Genomic DNA, 20,107 nt, shown 5'->3' on the forward strand with positions numbered 1-20,107 from the left:
TTTTTAATATTTGCTGGAAGGTGCCCAGTTTGGCCACCTGACAGTTCTGGATCGCAGCGAGGGGCCCAACCTGATCTGGGGCTGTCTCGACCCAATTTGACCCAAGGCCAGATCCCTCTGAACTGGCTCAGGATTTGGGCTGATGGCTGGCTGGTGAAGGACCCTGTGTGAGAGGCAGGGAAGTCAGGATCTTCCAAGGTGGGAAGCTGGGAGAAGAAAGAGAATCTCCCAGGTGAGAGTTGGGAGGCTCCACCCCCTTCTGTGCGGGATAAGAGTTAAGATCTACCTGTCAGAGAGGACGTTGCACCTTTCTTTCTCTTCTTCTTTAGATCAGTTTGCTTTTCAATGAAATGTAATATGAAAAGTCTGAATAAAACCTTAATTATAAAATACAGGGGAAAGGATTTGGGCTTCAGCTGAATGTGGTGCCCAGCTCTGCTACCCAGCATGTCCTCCTGGCCCTACTAAAATCTCGTGCTGCCTCAGGTGTGGTGGAGACACTCTCTCAGCAGTCAGGCTGGGTTAAGGTCCAACTGCTGGTCCAACCTCTGTATGAGGGACGGATGCCATCTTTTAATTCGCCTCAGGTAGCAAAATGTCTTGCACAGGCCCTGCTCAGAAGACACTGATGAAACCATTCTTAAAGAACAGAGTAGCTTTTATTTAGAAGCTGTTTCACGGCACAGCTGCAGGAAGCAGGCAAGGAGCAGTAAAACATGACTCCCCAAACATGGGAGAAATCAGTGGGTAGTTGTGGTTACAGCGTGCAGCGTTCAAAATGCAAAGTGCACAAGACATCTCCAGCAGTCAAGTTTCTCAGCAGTCTCCCAGTGCAGGGAAAGAGGCAGGATCTGGTCTGACCTAGTTGTCAGCCAGCAGAGGTGATCTGGTCATGCCCTAGTCGCCTGAGGGTGAATATGGCTTCTAGGCATGGATCCTTCAGACTGGATTTCTGCTTCAGCTCCAGGAATTCCTTGGCAGGGAACCTCTTTGGCATTGCTGATACAAACAACAATAGAATATTCTCCCCCAAAATGCAGATATATCCAGGGTTAAGTGCTAAGGAGTGTTTTCAAAAAGAAATTATATCCTACTGGATCTTCAAAAATACATCTAGATGGCTAACAATGAGAAAATGAAAGAAAAAATATTACAAGTAATCACACACACAGAGATTCCAATCAGTCGCCAGTTGAAAATATACTCTGGAAACCCAGCCTTATGAGGAACGGTTGAGGGAGCCGGGTATGTTTAGCCTGGAGAAGAGGAGACTAAGAGGAGACAGGAGAAACATCTTCCTATCTGAAGGGCTCCAGAGGGTAGGAACCAGACCCATGGATTCAAGTTACCAGAAAGGAGCTCTGACTAAATATTAGGAAGAACTTTCCAATGGTAAGAGTAGTTTGACTGTGGAAGAGGCTGCCTCTGAAGGTTGTGGACTCTCCTTTATTGAAGGTTTTTAAGCAGAGGTTGGGTGGCCATCTGTCATGGATACTTTAGTTGATATCCTGCATTGCAGGCATTGGACTAGATGACCCTCAGGGTCTCTTCCAACTCTACAATTCTAAGATTCTATGGATAAGGAAGAATGGGAGAGAGATCAATCAGGCAGGTCAAAAGCTTGCTAGGACAAAGGGGTCATAAGCAGCTCCTGTCAAGAGCATTCCTGCAACACCCCAAGTTTCCAATCACGTTCCAAAGGCTGCTAGGGCAGGCAGATTTATGGGCACATTCTTATGCTGGGGTGGTCAGAAGCAGGCCCCATTCACTTTCCTTATTATTATTATTGGCAGTCATCGGAGATAATACAAATCCCTGGAGAGAACAGCATTTCACCTGTTATGTACTGAGTTGAATAGGATCTAAACTGCAGCAGTCTGATTGGTCCTAGAACAATAGGATCCAAAATGCAGCAGTCTGATTGGTCCTAGAACAATAGGATTCAGAATGCAGCAGTCTGATTGGTCCTAGAACAATGCAGCAGTATGATTGGTTGGCAGGAACCACCCAATCATGCTCCAGATAGAAGTGAATCCACAACCTGATTGGCTTACAGTAGAATTCCGGAATTAGCCAATCATGTGCAGCCCATTGTGTAAATAATGTATATAAAGCAGATACTTTGAGGACATTCATTCATTCCTCCTCACTACTATGAGCTGAATAAAGAGCATGAAATCACTTTGCGACTCTGAGTATATTTCATCACCCAACACCAATTAGACAATAAGCTGGTAGGAACTATGACTGGGAAGCATTTTGTCTGCAGCAACAAAGGGCTCGTTCACACTTCTGTCTGTTCTGTGCCTGGGAAGCATGGTTCTGAGCAGTTTTCCTCTCATCGCACACTTTCCAGGCACAGCTCCAAGCAATTTTGTCTTTGCCTCACTGCTTACCCCCAGCCTGCTCTTTAGCGCTAAACCAGAACAAATGGCATTCCACGGAAAACCTGATTGCTGTTAGTTCTGATTCAGCACTAAAGGTTTCCCCGAGCGAAACTGGCCGGGCAAATGAAGAAGTGGATATGCTCACCTCACGACAGGTACAAATGTTTCCATAGCCACCTTCACCCAAGTATGCACAGAGAGCAAGAGACTCTGGTCTGAATTACACTCACAGAACCTGAGCTCTCTGCTGATAGCCAAAAGCAAACAAAGCGTGCCTGAAAAGCTATATATGATCCCCTTGTTTAAACCAGTTTACAACAACTTCCCCCCATTTCCTAAGTTTGCCTCCTAGAGAGGACTTTTTTTCTTCAATTTGATCATACAGCTTCTGCTCTCCAGGTAGCAGAGGCTCCTTGTTGGCAATTTTCTGTATTAACTCAGCTACTTTCCTCACTTCCTTCAGGGACCGGATTCGCTGCTGATATCCAGGCTTCAGCTCCTGTTCTTCGGACATGATGAGCAGATCAATGTACTCTGGGGTAGAGAGTGGGTTGGGCTTCAGTGCAATCGCCTGAAGGCGCTGGAGGCTTTGAGATGATTTCTTGATGAGCTCTTCTAAGATGTCTTTCACTTCTTCATATTCCTCATTAAGCTTTTCAAGCAATTTCTCTGTGGTCATCAGCTCACCAGAGGCACGTTCATACTTTTGCTTCAGTTCTTCATAGGTCCTTCTCTCTTTTTTTGTGGTATATTCAAATTTGTATTTCTGATTGTAGTGCACACTCCACTCACACTGGCGCGGACAGACTCTGCATCTTCCTGTCCTCTTATTGATAGCTGCACAACCATGCTTATCTTCATCTCTAGGAATTCTACAAGGATAGTGACAGGTGAAGTGACAATTCATGCAATTAGTTATGTATTTTCCCATGCCAGATATATCCTCCTTCTTTGGTACAGTTACCTCTACCTCATATGTAAAGTTTCTGTTTGCCGCCACGTCAGCATTATGCTTGTCCAGGGCTTCCTGCGTCTTCCTCAGTTCTTCCAGCTTGGCCAGTCCAGCTTTGATTTGGGGCTGCAACCCTTCAATAGCAGCTTCAAGCTCTTTTCGCTCCCTGAGCACTTCCTTTGTCAATGTTAAGCTCTTGCTTTCTAGCATGTGGGATGAATCAAAGAAGGTCTTCATGCTCATGGTGCCTATTTTCCAAAACATTTTATCAAAATTGAAGTTGCCTCCGGGCTCCACTGGATTGTTGGCAAACAGTGCTGAATTGTTGAATTTGAAGTGCACAGGGGTGCCCTTGGCATCCTGGGCGCATGGTACATTGGCTTCCTTAATGGCCTTGAGAACAGGAGGGGTCTGTCCATCTGCAAATGTGATCAGGACTTGGATGTTGTCCTTTATATCTTTGCCAAAGATGGAGAGCACAGAGTCAAAGACGTATTTCTGGGCATGAGTTAAACGAGCAAAAGAGGCCTGGACGACAATACAGATGGCGTCTATATGATCAGTGCCCCCTGGGGAGGAGAAAAACTCCAGGATCTGCTTTGTTATCAACTTGTCATGCTCTATTCCTCTTGTGTCTCCAAATTCTGGAGTGTCAATAATGGTGAGGGAATAGGGGACTTGGACACCCTTGCAGTGGTGGACAACGTAGGCAGTCACTTCTGATGTTTGGCTTTGAGCTTGGCTTCTGTTGGTATTTTCATGAATAAGTTTGAATCGGAATTTATCTCCCCATTGCACACCCAGGACATAATTGATCATCCCATTGATGAGAGTGGTTTTCCCTGATCCTGTTGCCCCCATCACCATAATCACTTTGTTGGGGGCATGAATGTTCTCTTTCCCTAGCTGGTATGTTAGACAGGATCCAGAGGCATCCTGTATGGGCTCCAGTGGCAGAGCATACACTGCTGGTGGCCCATCCTCCACGCGGGTGCTGCCTTGGAGGTATTGACAAGCTACTCTCTTCTTGTCTCCTTCCAATGTGGAAACCGCAATCTCTTTGCTGGGCTCACTCTCAGCCCCACCAGCACACATGGCTGAGACTCTGAATCTGTAGGGTGTCTGGGGCTTCAGACCATCCATCTCACAGAACTCTGTTTTCTTCCCTGTTCTTTTTTCAGCCCATTCATCTTTGTCCTTGCTTTTTGCCTCTCCAGCCTCTTCACTGTAGTCCACTTTGTATTCCTTTATTACAGCTCCCTGGCCAAAGACCTTTGGGCTCTCCCAGACAAGACTGATTTTGGAAGACTCTGCGATTATCACTCTCAGTTCCCCAGGAGGGCTGGTAGGACGTGTCTGTACAGATTTACTCAAATCACTAGTCTCACTAAGTCCTGGTTTGCTCCTAGCGGTGTATCGGAATTGGTATTCTGTGTTTGCACTCAACCCTCTCACTTGGAATGTCTCCTGACTGTCCTCAGTATTCACAATCTTCCAATTTCCTTCTCCTGCAATCTTGTACTCTACTTGATAGCTAGAGATTGAAGCCCTCCCATACTCAGCTGGTTGAAATGTCAGCTGCACACTCTCATGTCCAATTCGGCCAATCAGTGGAGGGGGAGGTTTTGAGGGCAGCTCAAAGTTGCTGCTGAGCATTTCCCCATCTTCATAGAGGTAAATGGAAGCACCTGGGTTGTTTTGATCTGGGACGGAAGCCACAAGGAACTGGGTATTCTCGTTTGATTTATTGACCCGGGCAAAATCTCTAATGGATTTGGCAGCTTTACGAGCATTCCGATTTCTCTCTTGGTGCTCAAACCAGGCTTTACTGTTCTTGGGTGTCAATTGGCCACTGGTGGAATTTGCTGTTTCCTGAAAAAAATCTTTCTGAAGCCAGTCTTGTAGGGTGGCTAAAAATGGTTCCTCATCATGTAAAGAAGTGAAGGTAAATGAGACAACAAACTCATTCACAGGATTTAGCACGATTTCTTCCAGTTTGTTCTGGGAAGAGATTACTTCCATTCCACTTAGGATTCTAAGGTAAGAATTCACCAAATTAATCTCTCGTTCCTTGGCATCCAAAAACTCACTGAGTCTTTGGCTGTTGAAGGGAGACTGGTTAATGGACATTAAAATGTCCACCAGAACACTTTCCTCTTTCCCCCCTCCCCGGATCAAAGGCAGGATTCCTGCCAGGTGTTTCTGGAAAGTCTGCCTGTGCTGCTTGCACAGATCCTTGAATCTCTTGATTTTCATCTTGAATTCTTGGAAGTTTTCAGCAACAGGATTCATAGCCAGATCATTACATCGCATGTTGATTTCATTCAGTTTCTCCAAGACAGTTTGAGCATCAAAGATCAGTGCTAAGCTGATCTCACGCACCATCTTAGCTGCTCTGGAATCTAGCTTGGTCAGTGGGTACAGCCAAACTCTGACAGGCACAGCCTTCTCTCCATCCTCCCCAAGCTTTTGGGGCAGATCGCTGTAGACTTTCATGGCATCTTGAAAAGTCACCGGATTACTTTCCAAAGAAAAATCCCCATAGAACTTGCAGCTGAAATTCTCCGTTTGGGCTTTCTCCTTCTCCTCTATCTGGACAGATGCTTCCCCTTTGATAGAGACTGCAATCAAGTTGATCGCAGCGTTGAGGCTTCCTTGTATATCTTGCACAGACTCAGAAGAAGAGACATTTCGGTCAAACACAAAGAAAGCTTGGGCTCCATACAAGATGGCAGTGACAACATGGGTGGCTGTGCCATGCTCAAAAACAGCTGGATAAATGACATTTTGGGTTCCCAAATGGCTCATGGTCAGCTGTGAATACTTGGTGGTAGCTTTGTACTGCAGAGTGACTCTGGCCTGTTTCGTGGACTTCTTGGTGGCTTGAAGGAATTTGCCTGATCCACCCACTTCAACCAATCCCCCCAAAAAACTGGCCTTGAGTGATGCTGAGACATTGAGGGCAGAGGCCTTATCATCGATGGAGTCAGATGCAATGATTTCATATTCAGCCTTGGGTTGAGGTTTGATACACAAGTCCTTCTGAAGTGAGGCCTGATCCCAAAGGGTGATTCCTGGGATAAAGCAGAGAAATATGCAAGGCTTGAGTATGTTCATACAAATGTAGAACACAATTAGCCTAATGCCTGAGGGTGTACAGAGAAACAAGGAGATAAAATAGACCTATCATTGCCCACATTGTCTGCACTCATGAATTTTGTCCCATCCGCAACGAAAGAGGTTTGTGCAGTTTTGTAAAACTTTGCAAAAGACAGGGAAAATCTTTGACCAGATAATGGAACAAATGTGAACATTTCATGAGCTTCTGTTGTACAGGCCTCAGAAAGGGGGTGGGCACTGGCTCAGCAGCAGGGATAAGATTCAATCACCACCATTTTGGCCTGTGAACATCTCCTGCTTGAGGCCCTAGAGAGCTGGTGCTAGTTGTTGACTGGCATGGAAAAAATGGGTATATATAAGGAGAATTCCCTGGGGGCCAAGATCCAAGTTGGGACAAAACACTTTGGTGAGAGAACCCCAGCAGATTTAAAATCACAAAATATGCAACAAAGCAAAGTGTGGAAATATAGGCTGTCAGACCTTTAAAATATGTGCTTGTGAGTTCCTTCCAAAATAGTCCCCCCCCCCCCCAGCATTGAAAAAGACCACATGTTTGGTAAGTTCGTAATGGTTTACTTAAAAACTCTCCAAAGGTCAGATTCATGTCCTTTTCCATACAGCAGTCAGAAAACACAGGGAGTAAAACTTGGCTTAGTTACAGTGGTGAAAGTTGTTAAATTATTGGTACCGGAACACAACAATGGATTACAGTCCCTCCAGGTGTCCCAATTTTCCAGGGACAGTCTTGGATTTACAGAAGCCATCCCGGTTTCTGATTTGATCCCTGAATGTTCTGCTTTCCCTTAGGCGTAGGACATCCCTATTTTCATCAGAGAAATGTTGGAGGGTATGGAGTTATGTGACCCCTGAGCCAAGGAGAAAAGTAACTAGACAACCTATAGAAGACATCTGAAGGCAGCCCTGTTTAGGGAAGTTTTTTTATGTTTAATGTGGTATTTTTCTTTTTTTTTTAAATAAATGTTTATTAGAGTTTTACAAAACAAAAAGTTCATCATTTCACATAGATCATTCCATTAATTATAGCCCACAGAAGAAACAAGAAACAAAAATATATAGCAAAAAAGAAAAATAGAAAAAAGAAAAATCCACTTTAAAAAGTTACAAAATTCCATATCCCTCTGTCCTGACCTCCTCACATCTCCCTTTTTTGTGTTCCTCTTTATTCCAATCTAATTCAGCAAGTTCAAACCCTTTATTCGAAAATGGTATAGGAGCAATCTATTCAGAACAAAAAGCAAAATTGATTGTAAATAATGTGGTGACTGAAGATTTTATGATAGAAAAAGGAACACGTCAGGGCTGCCCTATCTCTCCATTATTATTTATTTCGGTCCTGGAGGTGTTGCTGAACATGATTAGAAGGGACCGGTCCATTAAAGGAATACAGGTCGGAGCCAAACAATATAAATTGAAAGCCTTTGCAGATGATTTGGTTTTGACTGTACAGGAGCCGGAATCTAGTATGAAAAGAGCTTTGGAATTGATTAAAGAATTTGGTCATGTGGCAGGATTTAGATTAAATAAGTCAAAAACTAAAGTATTAGAGAAGAATTTAACTCCAATAGAAAAGGACAGGTTTCAGAATGAAACAGGTTTAACTGTGGTTAAGAAAGTGAAATACCTAGGGATTAATATGACTGCGAAAAATTTGAATTTATTTAAAGATAATTATGAGAAATGTTGGTCAGAAGTTAAAAAAGATTTAGAAATTTGGTCTAATTTGAAGCTTTCCTTGTTGGGTCGAATCGCAGCTATAAAGATGAATGTTTTGCCAAAAATGTTATTTTTGTTCCAATCTTTGCAAATTTTGGACAAGATGGATTGTTTCAAGAAGTGGCAGAGAGATATTTCTAGATTTGTCTGGCAGGGCAAGAAACCCAGAATAAAGTTTAAAATTTTAACTGATGTAAAAGAAAGAGGTGGATTTGCCCTGCCAGACCTTAAATTGTACTATGAATCAGCAGCATTTTGCTGGTTAAAAGACTGGCTGCTTCTTGAGAACACGGACATTCTGGATTTAGAAGGTTTCAATAATGTTTTTGGGTGGCATGCATATTTGTGGTACGACAAGGTTAAAGCACATAAGGCATTTAAAAACCATATTGTCAGGAAAGCTCTGTTTAATGTCTGGACAAGATATAAAGATTTGCTGGAAAGTAAAACCCCAAGGTGGTTGTCACCTATGGAAGCTAAGTCTCAGAAAAAGCTCAATATGGAGGCCAAATGGCCAAAATATTGGGAAATTTTGGAACAAGAAGGTGACAGACTGAAACTGCAGAGTTTTGAGAAATTAAAAGACAAAGTGCGAGATTGGCTTCATTATTATCAAATAAGAGAGGCCTACAATTTGGACAAAAAAATTGGCTTCCAGGTGGAGAAATCAAAATTGGAAACAGAACTGTTAGAACCAAAAACTAAGATTTTGTCAAAGATGTATAACTTGCTGTTGAAATGGAATACACAGGATGAAACGGTTAAATCAGCAATGATTAAATGGGCGCAGGACATAGGTCATAACATTATGTTTGCTGACTGGGAGCAGTTGTGGACCACCGGTATGAAGTTTACGGCATGCACTGCCTTAAAGGAGAATATTATGAAAATGATTTACAGGTGGTACATGACCCCAGTTAAGCTTGCAAAAATTTATCACCTGCCTGACAAGTAGTGCTGGAAATGTAAAGAAGCTGAGGGAACATTCTTTCACCTTTGGTGGACATGCCCAAGGGTTAAGACTTACTGGGAAATGATATATAATGAAATGAAGAAGGTATTTAAATTTACCTTTCCCAAGAAACCAGAGGCCTTCCTTTTGGGCATAGTTGGCCAACGGGTACCAAAGAAAGACAGAACATTTTTTATGTATGCAACAACAGCAGCAAGAATACTTCTCGCCAAGTATTGGAAGACACAAGATTTACCCACCGTGGAAGAATGGCAGATGCAAGTGATTGACTACATGGAGATGGCTGAAATGACTGGCAGAATTCGGGACCAGGGAGAAGAACTGATGGAACAAGACTGGAAAAAGTTTAAGGACTATTTACAAAAATATTGTAAAATGTTCGAGTGTTAACATGATGTGGGAAGTGAAGGTAACAGGGCATGTGGGATTTGGTTAAATGCGAATGAAAAGAAGAATTTCAAAAAGGAGAAGGGGGTTATGAACAGAATAAAATTATGTCTTAGTATATAAGATGAGGAATGGGCTAAGATAACGAAAACTTGGGACATAATAATTAGAAAAACATAATTGTAAGCATGTTTAATGTGGTATTTTTCAAGGAAAAAAGAACTCTCCATGAATGCTTCCCTTGTTCTCTTACAATGCAATTGTGCCCACCTGAGAGGTGCCGGTACTGAGTTCTGGCAGGTTCTGGCTGAAAAAAAGTCCTGGTTTTTTTACCTACAGTAATAATTGTGGAAAGATGTATTCTTAATGGCCTGCATAGGCCTGGTGGACTACAAAGGTTTTCAGCAAGCTTTAAAAAATTTAAACAGAACACACCTGCTGAATCTTTATTGACAGATGTTGATGGTGATGATTTGGCCAAGACGATGCCAGCAAGGTTAAGGAGCAAAGACGCTATCACGGGCAAGAAGACTTCTTTTTAATAAGTGGAAGTCTTGTCCAAATGAAGAGAACATAAAGGAACACAAACGTTGGCAAAAGAAGTGGAAGCAAACAGTAAGGGATGTTGAAAATGAATTTGAGGAGCACGTTTAGCACTGAAAGTGCACTGTTTGGGCCAACTGCTAAGTGTGAGCTCTTCCTTGCACCAGCTCTACCTGGGATGAGGGCATCTTTACGACAGTCGTACAGCATCCCCAGCTGGAATGGGCGGCCCAGGGCTGGTATTTCAACCGTGTCATCTGATCTGTCCATGGCTCTGGTCCAGGTTGCTCTCCTGCCTTCACCTCCCTGCAAGAAACAAGAGATGTGAAGGACTCTGGAAAGATTATTTGGCATGCAAAGTGTGTGGGGAAAAGAGGAAGATTAGCACTACCATCCAAAGAGGGATGCCAACATGCCTTCAAGACCCCCCCCCAAAAGGGAGGTGGGAGGTAATGTCACATGGGGGGAATTAGACGGTTGTATGCAGTAGTTGCACATATTCAAGGCTGCTTGTGCAACTGATCTTCTTCCCTCCCATCTACAGCCCCCTGTAGCAGTTGATCTCTATCCAGTGATCCCTGCACCCTGAACAAAGGGGACTGTGTCACACAGAATTGCAGTGGAAGGGGAAATCACCCTGAAACTGGGCAAAGGGATCATGTCCAATGGGGGCTCTGCTTGGACAGGATTCCTAGGCCCAAAGTCAGGGGAATCCCACTGCAGCCCTGTATGGCAGACACTACACTATCCAGGCCCTCTGGAAAGGGTTGGGGGGGCACAAGGGGTCACAGGAGCTGGAAGGGAAGATCAATATTTTCCAGGAACAACCACTGGGTGCTTCCTACACTGAATTTCCATTTGGCTGAGAATTGTGCCTCCTGAGAACATTTCGGATGGTAGAGAAATATTCTACCACCACCAGTTTTGGCACCACTCTGGCACAGTATTCAAGGAGGCTATCAAAGTGGGGAGCTCATACATGCAGCCAGCCAAATCACACAAGAACAACAATAATTATGAATGATGCTGCCATAGCTAACAGCGAGATACACAAAGTAGTATTTGGCAGAAACAAACTGCAGAGGAAACAGCACTGATCGTGATGAATACAAGCTGAAATGGAAGTTGCTGCTCTCTTATATTACTCCTTGTGCTGCACCAAGAAGTTCATGGCACAATGGGAGCCAAATAGCACGGTAAAGGGATGGTATCCGCAATATACAAAATACTACTCCAAAACCTCACAAACTCCCTAGATACAATCAAAGAACAATGGGAGAATGACATAGGCTATGAGATTAACCCCACTCAATGGACCATAATGTGGTCTAAACCCCCCTTAAAATCCATATCCAAAAAGACAAGAAAAAAGAATTCAATCTGAAAATCACCTGCAGGTGGTACCTAACACCAAGGAAACTAGCACTAATACGCCCAGGAACCTCACCAAAATGCTGGAGAGGGTCACCTCCACAGGCACATATCTCCACATGTGGTTGGAGTGTCCCAAAATCCAACTATTCTGGACAACAGCCATACGATAAATATGTAAAATAACCAAGCAAGTATTAGAAATCACCCCAGAATTGGCCCAACTAAACAGCTTCCAAGACAACAATGCCCACTTACACCACAAAGAACTCATAACCCACCTACTCTCAGCAGCCAGAAGCACCATAACCAGACACTGGAGAGACCTGTCAGGAGTAAGCATGGACCAAGGTACCAAATAGTATGGGAAACAGCCTTACTAGAAAAATTTGCCAATAAACTGAAACTGACAGGGGGACAAATAGAAGAAGACACCTTCACCCTGGTATGGCTCCCCTTTATCACATACACAGCTCAACAAGACGATGACAAAAATCCACCGACAGTATACAAATCAATATGGCTAACCTGATCCAAAACACCCACCCACCCCACTCACACAAGAAAACAAAGATCACCACAGCCAACCACAAACAAACAACTACACCCTAGGCCAACCCCAACCTCTCTCACTACCAAAGGAACACAAGTGAATAGCAGAGAACCTGCACAAGCAACGCTGACACCAAACCCCACATATATTAAGTAAAATAGAAACATCACCACCCCGCCCACCCCCACTCACCTTTCCCCCCTCAGCCTCTTTCCCCCTAGTCTTCCTAATCTCTCAACAAATGAAACCGATTTGTAAAAAGAAAAATGTTACATGGGAAAAAAATATGAGAGAGAGACATTGCACCTACCTTTGTAAATAAAGAAAATCTTTAATAAAAATACATTAAAAAAAAGAAAATCTTTTGTAGAGGAACACAGAACTGTAGAGTTGGAAGGCACACCCAAAGGTCATCTAGTCCAACCCCCTGCAACCCACAGCTGAAGAATCCCTGACGTAATCTCAACTAAAGCATCCAAGTCAGATGGCCATCCAACCTCTGCTTGAAAACCTCCAAGGAAGGAGAGACCACCACCCAACAACAAGGGAGTGTGTCCCACAGTCGAACAGCTCCTTCCGTCAGAAGGTTCTTCCTAATGCTCAGCTGGAAAGTCATTTCTTGACATTTGAATCCATTGGTTCAGGTCCTGCCCCCTGGACCAGCAGCAAAGAGCCTGTTCCATCTTCCCTGTGTCAGCCCTTCAGGTATTTCAAGATGGCTCTCATATCATGTCTCAGTCTTCTCTTCTCCAGGCTAACCACACCCAACTCCCTCAACCACTTCCCCCAAAAGCTTGGTTTCCTGACCCTTCATCATCTTGGTCTCCTGCCCCAGCACACGTTCCAGCTTGTCAGTATCTTTCTTAAACTGTGGCGCCCTGAACCTTACAAAGTACTCCAGGTGTGTTGGAAGGGACCCCCTAGAGTAATCTAGTCCAACCCCCTGCAATGCAGGAATCTCAGCTAAAGCATCCATTTACATTTAACCATTTCCAGGGTCTTTCTTTATTAAGACTTTGACTAGGTTTCCTGTTCATTAAATGTCTCCCAATACCCTTTCCCATCTGTCTGCAAAACAACTCAAGATTAATCCCAACTGCCCTGTCTAGCCGATTCTCTTTTCAGGGATACGGTGACCACCATAGAGCCCATAACAATTTATTCTTTTCCGTGTTCTGGAACAGACATTCACCACATGCAGTCCCTAAAAGCAGCTAATTCTGTACTGTAAAGGGCAGTTTAGCTAGGCCATAAACTCAAAAGTAAATGGAATAATCAAAATGATAGTTTTATGAAATTATATTCTCAAACACACACACACCTGACCAGAAAACCCTAACCAGTTGTAGTGTGGGATGTATTTACACTGGTGAAAGGAAATCTCTCCCTTTCTGGGAAAGGCTCTGGCTGGGGAGAAACCTTCCTTACAACCGGCCTTGACCAGCTGTGAACTTGAGCTCCCTGTGCCTTCGCCTCTTTTGCTTTCACTTTACTTGGCAGAGCCCAGTCTGAACTCCCTTCACTCTGCGCACCAGATCCAGCCCCACTTGGAAAAATCAACCAGTCTAGAATGCAGCAGCCAGATTACTGGCCAGGCTATTAATGTGTGGGCAGAAACAGCTGCAGATTTGGTAGGAGAGTGTGGCTGGAATAATCTTGAAGCTGCCAAAAGGGAGAAGAGCAGGGCCAAGCTTACAAGACAAAGCTGCTCATGTTTGTTCCTATTTCTTTCCCTTTTTGTAGAAATTTAGATATCCAAGGAGGGCTTCCTTCAGAGTAGTATCCTTACCCCACATTCAAGGAGACCAGGGCAACACCTGATGGGGCATTAGGTACCTCCAGCACCCAGCTGTTCACCCCACCACACCGCAATTAAACAGAGTTCAAGGCAGTACACATTTCAGCAGCGCAAGAGATCTGCCAAGGAAATGGGTCCTGCAATTTGCCACCTGCTCTCAGCCTCTCTTCCTGGGCAGCAGACCTTTCATTCAATCACTTTGCAAGGAGGGAAGATTCCTCCTATACAGAGTGGGAAAAGCCAAAGGTGTGAGATAGCAGAAGTGGAGTTGGAGCTGAGTTCCACCTACGCTCTGATTGTGCTTGCAGAAACTGGGCAGGTTGCCAACCCTTTGAAGATCCCTCAATTTCTCTTGACACCCCCAGCTTTCCCCCAAGATGAGGCAAAAGGAAAGGTAGGGCAGAGAGGGAGAGAAAGAGATCTGATGCAGGTCTCCCCCAAATTGCGAGGATTGAGAGCAATCTCACACATGCTGCAGTCTTAAAATAGGAGAAAGGGGCAGAGATCAGAGAAGAATAAACAATTGGGGATGCCATCAATGACTGAAGTACTTTTCTCATTAATTGATGGAGACTGGTAAAACAAACCAAGGGAACACACAGAAATGTCCAGGACACAATAGTCCAGATGGTCCACAGCCGCCAGCCCCATCCCTCCTGCAAGGAAGCAACTGGCAGCAGCAGAGGTGCTCAGCATCTTAGGAGTCAGGGCAGGGGTCCCCCATGTCCCACCCCAAAAGCCCAGGAGACCCTTGCGCTGCAGCCTTCATTCCTTTGCTCCAAGTCTGGGCCAAATCAGGCTGGATTCGTGGCCTTTCCAAAGAGCCAGAGAGCAGGAGGCGAGGGCATCATCAGCCCAAGATCCCGTCACCAAGTCCCCTCTGCAATATGCCAGCTGGAACGGTTTGCAGCAGCCGTGCAAAAGAAGCCTTTGACAACAAAAGAAGCCGTGACAATTTCTAATGTGCAAACGCGTCTTACCAGAAACGTGGAAATCGGATGAATCTTGCCTCCAAGTGGCTCTCTTGCTTGAGTTTGTCTTGACTTGCGTTGGTCCCCTCTTACAGCACAGGTCTGCTTCAGGCACAGAGGCCACTTTTCCTTTTATATACTTGGGAGTCACAAAGTGCAAGGGGACAAGGATCACTTTCAGGGGTTGAAGGAAGTTGCGAGATAGTGGGAACCCATTTCCACTCGTCAGCATTTCACTCCCAAAAGGCTCTTCAGCAGTGCATCGTAGAGTTGGAAGGGACCCCAAGGGCCATCTAGTCCAACCCCCTCCTGCGGCCTCCCCACAAGTCGGATTCATGCAGAAACAAGGTCCTTAGTTGCACAACCCTCCCTTTCCTGGTATCCAGACTCAAAATGGATCCATGGAAGCTGGTTGGCTTCATACAGCAGAGATTGACATCACCAGGGATCCCCCCTGGGCTTTTGGGAAAGAGGTTGTCATCAGGGCCTCCATCTTGGCCTCAGATATGTGGGCTCTTGGCAGTAGAGGAAGGTTTCCCTCGACATCGAGCCACAACCAGCCTCAGTTTATATGTGATTAGGAGAGAAGAACTGCCTTGAGATGTTTGGGTGAAGGGCTGTTGTACAAACAACAGCAGCAATAAATATTATCTTCCATTTTTGTGCATTGTGGCAGCAGTGGGGCCATGCTCTGGGGAAACCTGCCAAACCCCTCATGAGGGAATTCTGTGTATTCAGAGGGTGGAAGAGCTGACAGGAATTTGCCTCCCGGTATAAATGTGATGGGGCCGTCCCCTCCTGAGGCTGATGAACTACAACTCCCACCACCCGGCCCTTTGGCCAGGCTAGCTGGGGCCGGTGGGAGTTGTAGTTTGGCAACATCTTTTGCGCCCCAAATCCCCCCCGCCTGCCCCAGGGAAAGGAACATTTTAAACTCCTCATGATGAACTCCCCTCACAAATCTTATTTATTTGACTGGCCAAAGGCTCTTCTGATGCTGCTCTGGAGGGAAACATTTTGAACCTGCTGTTCTGGTGGCCTCAGGAAAAAGAGCGGGAAAATCCTAGCTGTTTCTGAGGGGAAAGCGTCTAAACTTCTCCTCAGAACCAGTCCTCACACTGCTTAGGGCAATTCACTCCTTTTGCTTCTGCAGGGGAAAGAAACAGTCAGCTTCTAGGTTAACAATATTTGTTCTGTGATTTCTGTCCATCCTGCAGCGTTTGCACAAAACTCAAGAGCACCACTCCCTAATTCCTGGGATTTCGGGCCTGGAAAAGCGATGAGGAAGGAGATACGCTGCCATTCGCTTTTCAGAATATCCCTTCTGAGCGTTCGGTGCAATCTCTCAGATCCCTGACTAGCACCCTTTTTATGAAGCTGAAAAGCTCCGGGTGAAGGGACTTAATATCACTGTCATCAAGCGACAGGAGGAGGAAAACTCGGCCTATTTGGGGCACGTATTTCTGCCCCCCTCAGCGCCCTCTTGGCTCCGGTCGCCATTTCACGCATCAGAACTGTGGGGCTGGATTGATGCTGCCCCAAAATGGCTGCCCTGTTGGGCAAGGCTTTTCCAGAGGGGCTTCCACAGAGGAGTCGGGAACCCCCAAGCCCACTCCCCAAAGTGGCCCTTCCTGGCAAGCGGAGGGAGGCTGTTTCCCCCACCATGCTGGCCTCACAAAATGGAGCCTGGGGGCGCATTGCCTGTCATGTGGCCCCAGGCTGAGGGGAGAGAAGAGGAGGCTGAGGGGATGCTCCCACCTGGCCATGGCCTTATGAAGAACAGTGGCAGGATTTGGCCTGCAGAGCAGTGCCATAAGAATGGTGGGGAGGGCAGAGGGGACCCTCCGGGGGTGTGTGTGTGCCCCCCACCATTCACTTCACCCTGAACTCTGCTGACTTGGCCTTGGGCACAATGCCCACCACAAGGTGGATATGGCGGTTCTAATGGGGGTCGCCCCCCATTTCCTGCCTGCACCCCTCTCCCATTGTACAGGCTCCCGAGAGGGAGTCGGCACAGGAGAATATGGGGCAACCAAGCCCCGTATCTCCCCTTAAATAGGTTTGTGAGCTGTGGCGGATCCTCAAATCCGGCCTTGGCTTTCCTCTGGCTCCAGGATGATCTGGCATTATTAGATATATAATATATATTTAGAAATCTGTTGGAGGTCTGGCTGTGTCAGAGCATTGTGTGGGGCTCCTCTCTCCCATTCGTGACCAACTCTGCCTTCCCTCAGGGGACACGGGGGGGGGGCATTACTGTGCCCCTCAATATGGGAGGAGAAAGAACGCTAAAAAATATCCAAATTCATTTCCTCAATTCAGAAATAATAGGCATATAGGTTTTGAACACACCTTCAAAAAGTCTAATTATTTTTGCAGGATTTTCCTCAAAAGAAGGATTTTGATTTTTCCAATTGCAAATATCGGAGCTTGTAAAAGGGACATGCTGAATGGTAAAGGTCCTTGGGGGTCTAACGCCCTGATCACCTGGCTGTTCCAAAGGATCATACCCTTGCCTGAGAGGGGCCACCACAGTGGATTTGGACAAAGCCTTAGATTTAAGGGTCTCTCCATGTTTTGTTGCCCTGTCCCACGCTGTTCCCAAAACCTTTTGCTTTTTTCTCCAATTCTCATCCTGGCACTGGGCTGCTTCTAGAACCCAGGGGGCCACATCCAGTTCTGTTTTAAACGGTTCTACATACTGGAACACTCTGTCAGACTGCTTACTAGTCCATCTTATCTCTTTATCTAGAGTTTTTCTGAAGTCATCATCATCATCATCATCACCTTTCTCTTCACCTTCCTTGCTTGCATCACAAGGGGGTTGGGGAGGGGCAGAGGGGGGAATCTTCTCCTTTGGGTCCTCAGTCTGGGCATTGGGCGGAGAAGCAGCCCTATTTGCTCCCAGATTTGGTTGCCTTGGCACAATTGCTGCATATGGTGGTGGTGGGGGGTAATTATCTCCTCTTCTAGGACTGGCAAAACTGGTGGCTTTTTAACTTGTAATTGTACTGAACACAGTTTGACTTGGGCAGTCACAATTCTATTTTTCCGAAGCCATGAGGGATTTTGATCCACATTGGCTTTCCAGATAGAAATATAGGGAATCTGATCTGTGTGGGCCTTGAAAATGTTACTCCATAAAACATTGACCAAGTTTGCATCAAAGGATCCTCCAGGAGGCCATTCTGGTAAATATGAAGGCCAGTCAACTTCACATAAATGTTGGAGTCTGCTTTTTTTGAGTTTGCATCCCCACTCTTCAGCTTTCGTGGCACTTTTCCAGTTTTCCAGAAAGCTCTGTAGTGGTGTCTCAAGAATTGTTTTACTGCTTTTATTTCCCATGACTCTGGGATCCTGGGGACACTGGGACACTCCCTCCTCCTAACATTATTATTTTTTCACTCAGTCACAGGCCAGACGTTGCTTTCAACGTCTCACACACTCAAAACATTCACTGGAGTGTCCCCACACGCACATTCAGAAAAACCCATGCACCTCCCCCAATCCCCTTTTTACCAACACCAAAACCACAACCGACAGCGCTTAGACTTCGACCGGGGCCCAGCAGCACCCTTTTTGCTGCTTTTCTGGGCAAAACCAAAACCAGTGGCACCTTTTACTGCCCTACTGGTGGAGCTGATCAAACTCTCTTTGCTCCCACCTAACCCTGTGGAGCTACCTTGTTCCTCGAGGTACCTTCTTTCTGCACGGCCGTTGCTCTTTCTCTCCGTCACTTGTCGCGTGTCCACTCAGGAACAGGTGGCCAGTCCCTCCCAAGAAGTTGGCAGGATGCGTGCTGGAACTGTTGACCCAGGATCCCGAGCTGCTCGCCTTGCAGTGACGCCCTGGACCTTTTTGTCCCTCGATCTCGGGGAACGTGCTTTTTCCCGGCCTGATGCACCAGAAATATGAAGCCTTTTTAATCCATGGGTAGGAATAATTGTTGCACCTGAGCAGAGACAAAAGGAGCCAAACGACACCAAGGGTTTAATCCAGAGAAAGAGCGTTTTATTCTGCCATCCGGGGGGGCAGAGGCACCTGTGTGATTCAGGTCACAAAAGACAGGCCGCACCGAAAACATTTTACAAGCAGGTTTTATCCTTTTTTCAAACCCCTTTTTTCCTCTCCCCCTTCGCAGATTCTTACATAGAAATGTTGCTTTTCGTTCTCTGGCTCTGCTCCCGGAAGTATGTTGCAAGTCAATGTACCAGGACAAGGTTATCTTGGATCTGGGAAGCGAAAAGCTTTACTGTTCTCAGCTGTAGGTTTGTTACAGCGTTTTTGTTACAGAGAGGACTGCTTAGCTCGTGCTTTTTGTCTTAGAGGAATATGCAGTTTTAAAATGCGTACGCCAAGGCCTGGCTGGGGGGGGGGGAATTCACAAACAGTTTTTAGGGCTTTCTGGGGTAACCCTAACTGTACCCCTTCACCGAGGGGCCTAGCAGGTCCGGTTTCAGCCTTTCTTTTCCTGAAGCAAATTCTGTTTCCATGGGAGAAATGTTGGAGGGGAGGCAAGATGCCCCAGTCAGCGATGTATTTTCTTCGAGGCCTGATGCCTCGTGAAGTGATAAGAGAAGGCCTTGCGAGGGATTCTGTTAGGGATTGATTTAAAACCAGGTCCCCCAGTCTGGCCTCCCAGTGGCTTCTTGTGGTAAAAAAAATATGGCTGAGTGAAATTTGGGGCCTGTATAAGGGAGTCCTTAGCACACCCCACAATCGCCTGACCGTGGCTCCCATAGGTTCAGGTTGGGGGTCACAAGCAAGAGACTCCAGCCAGGAGACTGAAGCAAAACAGGAGGCCTGATCTTTATTGTTGCAACAAGACTTAAACTACCACATGGAAGAAGCAGAGGGAAGCCCCAAACAAAGGATGGCTCCACTTTTTTTATAAATTTCCCAAAGTTTCCCATAAAACATCATACATTTGTCATGACTATGTCCTAAATTGGGAGGGGTCTTCTGGCAGAAACTTGAGCACCAGGCTTGCCCTGTCCCTCCTGACCTTCACCTTCCAATCTTTTGGTGAAACAAAAGTATTTACATTTTCAGTTTTCCCAGCCAAGTTCAGCACACCCTTTGTCTTGAAGGAGACCCCAATCCACTGAGGTTGGGTTTGCAATTGTTCTTGGAATGACTACCAGGATGCCAGAAATTATCACCCAGGCAGTGGGGCCTGCTGGGTACGTGGTCTCACGTTTCAGGAATTATGGCTGCCTCTACCCATGGCCCCAAGATTCTCCTCTGATAGCCATTTTCCCTCTGAGTAGAACAAGATTGGAATGGTGTAAATGCGTCACTGGAGTGATTTTATATGA

General features: G+C 45.8%; 1 protein-coding gene across 3 annotated transcripts; it reads right to left on the reverse strand.

The window, feature by feature from the left end:
• Positions 1-791: 791 nt before the first annotated feature.
• Positions 792-19,217, reverse strand: LOC128423985 (uncharacterized). 3 transcript variants are annotated; one of them, XR_008332910.1, is made up of 4 exons: positions 18,472-19,217; positions 10,270-10,402; positions 2,210-6,413; positions 792-1,836 (listed from the first exon to the last, which is right to left on the reverse strand). XR_008332910.1 is itself a non-coding variant. In XM_053409692.1 (3 exons), the coding sequence occupies exons 2-3, from the start codon at positions 10,364-10,366 to the stop codon at positions 2,671-2,673; spliced, it is 3,840 nt and encodes a 1,279-aa protein (XP_053265667.1). In that variant the 5' UTR covers positions 10,367-10,402; positions 14,799-15,476; the 3' UTR covers positions 792-2,670. The 3 variants fall into 3 exon arrangements, 1 of the variants encoding a protein (XP_053265667.1); XR_008332909.1 differs by lacking the exon at positions 18,472-19,217 and adding an exon at positions 14,799-15,476; XM_053409692.1 differs by lacking the exon at positions 18,472-19,217 and adding an exon at positions 14,799-15,476 and having other exon boundaries at positions 792-6,413.
• Between the last annotated feature and the right edge of the window lie 890 nt (positions 19,218-20,107).

This window comes from Podarcis raffonei, chromosome 12 (genome assembly GCF_027172205.1).
Source record: "Podarcis raffonei isolate rPodRaf1 chromosome 12, rPodRaf1.pri, whole genome shotgun sequence".
NCBI classification, from domain to species: Eukaryota; Metazoa; Chordata; class Lepidosauria; order Squamata; family Lacertidae; genus Podarcis; species Podarcis raffonei.